Raw genomic sequence first — 7,937 nt, forward strand, 5'->3', positions numbered from 1 at the left:
AACATTTTATTCATGCACTTTCTCTTGCTACTTCAAGGTTTGAATGTTTGATTAATTCATTATTGTTATTTTATTTTCAAATGTATTATTAGCCTGTGGAAAAAGTTTATTTCGATATTTACCTCAGAAGGCTGCAAATAGAAAAGAGGCATTACATTTTTATCTATCCATTATCTACCGCTTATCCTGTATTTAAGGTGCATTCAATTTTTATTTAAATTTTATTTGATATGCCATTGATATTTTTTAATTATCATTATTATTATTTGAAACTCGATTTTGCATGTCACTATAAAGTTATATAAGCCTTGCTTGTTCAATATTCAATGCAAAACTTGTTTGGGTCCCTATTAAAAGGTTAATTTGTTCAACCTTGGCCCGCGGCTTTGTTCAGTTTTAAATTTTGGCCCACTCTGTATTTGAGTTTGACACCCCTGACTTAGATGGTCAAAAGGGAAAAAGCTGGTTTTAATGTGCAACTTCATCTCTAGATGGTGTACTAGTAAAGAATCAAAGTCATATTATTATTATTTTTTTTTTTTTTAACATTTTCAAATATAATCTAAAAACAATAAATAAAAGTAAAGGGGACTGAGGCAAGATCTTAGGGTAAATGCTTTATTCCATGGTACTAAAGTGTACACTAGACTTGATGGAATCAGACCAAGGAAAGAGTAATATACATGGTGTAAAAACAGTGTGGGAATCTTCACCCCAAAAAAATTTACTTAAAAATAAATGGTGAGGGAATGGAGGCAGAACATTTTCCACAGTTTCCAAGCACACCAACAAACCAAAAGAAAGATTTGTCTTTTCTTCATCATCTTTTGCTTTCTACTGCTGATGCTTTTAAAGTATTTATGTCCAATAAACAGAGAGACGGTTTCAGAGGCAGTGCCTAAGGACACATGATCTGCTCTGTGCTGATGTACTAATGGTGGGAAGAAGGTGGAGAGGGAAACTTGAGTGTCCATGCTCAATAAGCGTGGTTTTCAACAAACAGAGAATCTCCACCAGCAGCACTGGCTCCAGCGGAAACAAATTTACCCTGGCAGGCCTGGCTGTTTGCCTGTAAGTAGCAAAAGAAGGACAGTATTATTGGATGGGTGTTACAATATTAAAGGCTGATGCTAACAATCTATATAATTACATTACATTTTATTTTGATATTTTTATTGACATACCAGAGCTCTCTTGATGAACTCTTCCTGGCATGCCTTTCCATTCTCCTTCTTGCCACCCCAGGCTTTGAGAGCAGAGGCCTGCAGAGCACGGCCGTATGAGAAGGTCAGGGCCCAGGGTCTATGAAGAGGGCACTGGTTCATGGCGTTCAGGTTGATAGAGGCGTCCTCCTCACTCTGGCCACCAGACAGGAAGGTAACACCTGTGCAGGATGATGAGAATTAAGTAATGCACTTCACTAGACATCTGAGAGAACATCCCGAAGATAATTCAATAAAGCACTTAAATAGTTGTAAGTTGCATGCAAGTAAATGGAAGAATGTTTTCTGCATCCAGGTTACCAGGGACAGCAGGGGGAACAGTGCGGCGCAGGGCAGTGACTGTTGCCATGGCAATCTCTTGGTTGCTGTACTTGTGTGAGCAGGAGTGTCCAGCGGTAACCATGTTGGGCTTGAGCAGGGTGCCCTCCAGGTAAACATGGTGGTCAGACAAGGCCTTGTAGACAGCAGCCAGGACCTTCTCAGTAACATACTGGCAGCGCTTCAGGTCGTGGTCACCATCAGGAAGAATCTCAGGCTCAACAATGGGCACAATCCCGTGCTAAGGTAGGCATGGACATAAGTCAAAACAACCATGTCAGTGATTGTGTCATTGCAGTCTCATGTGCTGTCAGTTAAAAACAAGAAGTTTCTCCCAAAGTTGTGGACCATAGATTGCATATAAATGGACGAAGCCTTGTTTGAAAAGTTAAGCCTCTGAGGTAGGATGGGAGCAGCAATTAGCCACCAGGGAATGACTGATTGCACAAATATTCAGTAAATATTTCCTGAGTTAGTTCTCCCTAATCACTATTTTTAGGCATTTTTCAGTGGAGCATGATCTTTTGTAAAGTTTCATAAATAGTCCAATAGGTGTCTCATAACAGATGACACCTGTAACCTGTACCAAAATGCAAAATATATTTTCTTGCAGGTAAAGCTAACATGCCTCTCATTATAATAATAATAATAATAATAATAATAATAATAATAATTATTATTATTATTATTATGATAATAATAAAGCAGTCACAAGACAGACCATTCTTTGGTGTGATTTAGCTATATGGCTTACCATCTGGCAGATGCTGGCATAGCGAGCCAGGACGTTAGCGTTCTCAATGATGGCCAGACGTGAGGGAGTGGTAGGGGTGATCTTCAGCACACAGCGCCACTTGGCGAAGTCAGCACCATCCTTCTTGTACTGGGCACAGCGCTCATACAGTCCATCGAGACCTGTGAAAGATGGGGGAAGTGAAGCTAGACACTGATGCAAAAAACTGATGCATGTTTGTATGTCTAAATCTGTTTGTTCTCACCCTGGGTGGTTGTCTCGCCATTGGTTCCAGCCAAGGGAACGACTCCTTTGTCAACCTTGATGCCCACTACCATGCCTCTGTCTTTCAGGTGCTGGGGAAAGACTTTGCCACCATCAGTCTTCTGGTACATGGTCTCATGGAAGAGAATAACACCACCAATGCAGGGGGTGGAGCGGTCATCAGCGGTGAAGAGAAGCTGGCGGTACAACCTCCTGTTCTCCTCTGTGTTCTCAGCATTGATGCTCTGGAAGCGCTTGGCCACGCTGCCTGGAGGTTGGAGAAACAGAGGAGCATTTAAATAAGGGCTACGCTATTTTTTAATTATAATTTTTTTTTTAAATGGCATTAATTCAGGTTGCAATAATACATTGTGTCCCTATTAAATTTGACAGCACAGACAGAGACCATTGTATCATACACAACAGAAGCCCCAAGGTAATCTCTCCATCTCTGATACTCTGCAGTTATTGGTCTTTTTCTTTATTTTCTTATACTTTTTTTGACTCTTTCCTCGAACAGTTTTCCCTGCAATGTTTTGGCAAATTCTGTAGAGTAGCAAGTATTCCATTGATGGTACATGTATGCAGAGATGGTGTATTGCAAAGCCAATCTCTCTTTGAACTGTCTTGTGATTGGACACAGCCTCTGGTAAAACAACATATTTAGTTGTGAGGGTGTAAATAGAAGTGTTATTCTCTCTTACAACCGTTGATTTATATCATACTGTAAGATTTTATGGAATTATTCATCAATAATACCAAATAAGATCTGCCCAATCTACCTTTGTAGATTTGGACATGGCCTAATTCCTTTTATAGTCTTAATGTACCACTACTTCCTAATTGTTCTATTGCTTACAACAGAACCACAAAAATCTAAATGAAACTGGCTTTAGTAAGGACGAATTTACATCATAACGGACCTAGACCGGAAGTTCCAATTAACGTTAACGCTGTTTTTTAGTGTGTATCTGCGTCATTACCTTGTTTACGAAGCCCTGAAGTTTCTAAACAAACAGTTCAGCCACTGCTGAGAACGATGTGTTTTATTGTAATCTCGGGCTTGAGATCTCTGAAAAAATCTGGTCCAGTTACGTAAACAGTGGTTCTCTGGAACAGCAGATCGTCCTACTCCGGGCACTAGTCCGGGCACATCCGGTTGTGTACATTGAACCGCAGAAGAAGAAGAACGTCTGTTGTGGAGGTGTTTCACAAGTGTCAGTGTCTTCTGACTCTGGGTCAAAGTCATAAAAGGGACTGCGGCGGGGAGTCGTGAAGAAGCTATTTTTATTGACCAATCACAAGACGGTTGGGAAGGCTCTACGCTGGCTGGCCAATCAAAAGAGAGATTTCTATCGTTTACAGCAACTAGGAGGTTTTTGACCATAAAAACAAGTTCATGTATGTAAGTAGACCTCCATAACTAACATATATGTGCAACAGGACCACTCTATGTGACCTTTAAAATACTATACAGTCATCTTAATAACCTCAGGTATACATCTGGTTGTGATAAATGAAATATCCTTAAAATTCTTTACCGGTGGACTCGTCTGCGGCGAGGATTCCCTTGCCGGGAGCAACAATCCTCAGAGCAATATCATTGAGCTCCTTCTTCTGCTCAGGAGTGAGGAAGGGATATGCGTGAGGCATCCTGGCTCTGGATTAAAAAAGAGGAATTTCATTTAATTTTACCCATCATCTTCTTTAATCCCACTATGTATAACTTTTGTAACTGCCTACCAAAAAAAATATGTTGAGGAAACATTATACAGAAGAGCAAAATTTCACCAAACATCAAATGAAAAGGGTAGTGGTTCCTGAGAACATGACACCACTCCATCCATCTGTCTGTCTATTTATCTATCAATCTATGAAAGCATGATAACATCAGTCAGTGGTAATGTTGTGCTGAATAGCTCTACAATTATCCCCAGCAGTCAATGGATATATTTACGTGATGTACTTGTGTAAGTAATACAGCACGGCTAGCCCAAGCCATGCACAAACTAAGCAGCTGATTGTGTGAGTGACTTTTTACAAAAGTTTTAATTGGAATATTGAGGCACTTAAGATATATAAGAAGCAATATATGCTTATATATATACACAGTACTGTGCAGAAGTCTTAGGCCACCATTAGATGTGTTGTTTTATCAATGCTATAACGACAATAGAGAAAAAATATTTCTATTTCACTTTACTGGAACACATCCAGAAAACATGTATGCAGTGTTTTGTTGTTTAAAAAAATAAATAATAGAAAAATTAAAAAAATTAAGAAATAAATACATGAATAAAGAAATCTGGAAAAAAGGGTGTCAAGTATTTAGCATGATCTACCCTTACACTTAAACAATAACACAGCTCTGTTAATACTTAATTAATGTTACTGGTAAATCGTGTTGGTCCTACTATTTAATTTAAAGAAATAACTGCTGTAAAAAAACGTATTACGCCAGGTTTATTCAAGACATGCTTGAGCATTACACGTTGCATGAGTTTAACTCATTGACAGCTCGCTAATATATAAGACCAGCTTTAAGGTGCATCACTTCCAAATTCAAATGATCACAGAATTTGACAGACAGACAAAACAACAGAGCTGGTGGTGCCTGAAACTTTTGCACAGTACTGTGTTTATATACACACATACAAAGTACTACAGATATCTGTTGGGTTTATAAAATAATGGTTATTGTTGAATCCATGCTGTTGTAATGCTTCTCTTTTTTCATGTTTTTATTTAAGCACAGGCGACTGGAGAGGTGGGAGGGAGACATCCAATCAAATCCTGCTTAGGACCCGATAAAAGCTGTGACCACAGTTGTGTGAGTAACGAGACATAAACAAATAAACAACAACAAAACAACTCTGTGTCCTAATTAGAGAGAACCCTATGCATAAGTCTTCTACTTTATATATGAAAGTAAACATGTTTAACACTATATTTATGTTGTTTAGGATTGATGGTGCCTCTCTGACAGGTGCACATCCAAGAAAACTGGTCTCTCTCCCTTGTGTAACAGATTCCACCAGCTGGTGTGCTCTGCAGTTGTTGCAGCTTTAACCACTGACAGTGACAAGAGGCACACAATGTGTCACCACACAAGTGTGTCAGAGGTACATCTACTCTTCTCCTCTGCTCTGTCCTCTATTTAGCTGATCACCCTGTGAAGAATTATGACGAGCACGCAGATGACCATTTCTATTTTCTATCCTCTTATCTGTGACCTTTCTGATCCCCTTCTCTGATCCTTCTCATTCCACCTTCCCTATTCCTCTATCGCTCCCCCCTCCCTTCGCCGCCATGCTTCAACCTAATAATAGGCCAGGATAAATATACACAGGCACCACTGCAAAGGGATAATAGCACCATTTCTTAGTAAGAAAAGGTGTTAGTAAGGTGTTAGCAGACTTGTGCTGCTTCATGCCCTGCACTGTTCAGAGACCATGTGCCCTGCAAACAGCGTGGATATATTTAGACACAAGAGCAGACACAAAATAATGAGTCACTGCTGACTGCAATGCAATGGAAATGTTTCATCACACACACACAAAAAGGGGGGGGGAGCAATGCATTGCAGCAGTTAATGAGATGTTTGACAACCCTATATATGGCATTAAAACTGTGTTTTAATGTTGAGGCAGGTCAGCATATTTTTATAAAGCCATGGAAAATAACAGAAGACTGACTGTGAGTTTTAAATGACATTGACTAAAGGTTGTTCACAGTGATAGAATAGAATACAATTTTACTTTTTCTTGGTGGAGCAGGAGAACTTTCTTTGGTTGGTATAGTTATACAACAGCCAATAACACCATTGATTATTATTAGTATTATACAATTATAATTGAAATGTCAAAATATTTCTGTCTGTTTGATGTGTCAGGTAAAATGTAAATGTATATGCAACATGATGCATTGTGGACTGCCAACTCAGTCACCACACCTTTGCTCAAACAAAGTGTAAAATATTACACTCTCTGTAAAGTTTGAAATGTCATGCACTTCATGCGCTGAGAGAACAACATTATTTCACAAGTTGCACAACAACAAAAAAAGGCAATCAATCAACGCATTTTGCTCTTTACCTTTGAGTTCAGGAGGAGAGCTGAGAGAAGAGAGAGAAAGGGAGAGACTCTGGCCTTCGTCTGCGACACCGCTACAGCCTGCTGGCCCTTGAATTTATCCTCCCATTGTGACCCCTCACATTTCAGCTGCCCGGCTATAAAAAGAACAGGATGCAACCAGAGCTGGCCTGTGACATTCAGAGAGACGGGAGCTGGAGTAGCCTGGGAGTGAACACTCACTGAAAGGGCAAAGAGTGTTTCAGTGAGTGGTGGACAAAGAGACAGTATGACAAACACTTATTATACTGAAGATTTGGAGAAAGGCATGCGCTGATGTTGAACTTATTCTGCAAACAGGTAGAAGCGGAGAAAGATAATACACAGAAATCCCCTTTAAATTATGTTTAAAGGCTCACCTAATATAATTTACATATGCCACTAATGTATCCATCACCAACTTTGAATGTGTCATTTTGTGACTTTGGTGTTTAAAACATCCGTTAGATGCACCTGAGTAACAAAAACTTGCCAAAGAGGCAGAGGCATATTTCCTCTGTGGATTTTGGTAGTTTAAGTTAGGGATGTATAAACTTCAGTTTTCAGGCAAATAGGGCTGTTTAATTGTGAGATACTGTGCAGCAGGAAACACATTGTTAAGACACTATAGACTTAAGCGTGTGTTGATTTATGTGGTGAGCCTTTTGTTAAGTTGCTAAAAGTCTGTTTTTCCTGGTGTCACCATGGGCAGCCATGATTTCAATCAGAGTGTCAGTAACACAGCACGATCAGCACTGACTGAATGTGCCAGTAACTTACACAACCAGAAAAACTCCATGTTTAAGCTGAAACTTTAGCTATATGCTGCAGGGAATACATGCACATTTCATATACTATTAGTATATAAGTAAATAAATTATGTATTTAATTTAATACACTTTCCAGAGGGCATTGGAAAGAGTAAATGGTTCTCTCTCTCTCTCCCTCTCCCTCTCTCTCTCTCTCTCTCTCTCTCTCTCTCTCTCTCTCTCACTTGTACTCATGCATACACACACACACACATGCACGTACACAGACACAGTGGAGCATGTGATAACGTTGCCAACCTGCCCTTAGAAATCCAATCCAGACATAGCAACATGGTCTACTTGACCTTTCCTTGACCTTTTTCTGTTGCCTCTGGTTTGTAGTGAAGGTTCAAAGTGTGCTCAGCAAAGGTCAAAGACGCACATTGTAACGTTGCTTCATATGTTTTAAATTACTCACTCAGATGTGTTATAAGACATTTAGATTCTGTCATACACTACCATTCAAAAGTTTGGGGTCACT

At 39.5% G+C, this 7,937-nt stretch overlaps 1 protein-coding gene across 1 annotated transcript; it reads right to left on the reverse strand.

Annotated features, from left to right (window-relative positions):
* Positions 1-602: 602 nt before the first annotated feature.
* Positions 603-6,757, reverse strand: aldoab (aldolase a, fructose-bisphosphate, b). Its single transcript, XM_083903612.1, has 7 exons — positions 6,633-6,757; positions 4,080-4,198; positions 2,540-2,806; positions 2,296-2,456; positions 1,524-1,782; positions 1,185-1,384; positions 603-1,069 (listed from the first exon to the last, which is right to left on the reverse strand). Exons 2-7 carry the CDS (start codon positions 4,189-4,191, stop codon positions 977-979), a joined length of 1,092 nt encoding a protein of 363 aa, XP_083759738.1. The 5' UTR covers positions 4,192-4,198; positions 6,633-6,757; the 3' UTR covers positions 603-976.
* Between the last annotated feature and the right edge of the window lie 1,180 nt (positions 6,758-7,937).

This window comes from Microchirus variegatus (genome assembly GCF_963457635.1).
Source record: "Microchirus variegatus genome assembly, chromosome: 17".
Taxonomy (NCBI): domain Eukaryota; kingdom Metazoa; phylum Chordata; class Actinopteri; order Pleuronectiformes; family Soleidae; genus Microchirus; species Microchirus variegatus.

Coding starts and splice junctions, on each gene's coding strand:
- aldoab (XM_083903612.1), bottom strand. CDS start 4,191: ATGCCTCACGCATATCCCTTCCTCACTCCTGAGCAGAAGAAGGAGCTC. Junction 2,457..2,539: donor TGGCGAGACAACCACCCAGG/GTGAGAACAAAC, acceptor CATCTTTCACAG/GTCTCGATGGACTGTATGAG. Junction 1,070..1,184: donor AGTTCATCAAGAGAGCTCTG/GTATGTCAATAA, acceptor TGCTACTTACAG/GCAAACAGCCAGGCCTGCCA.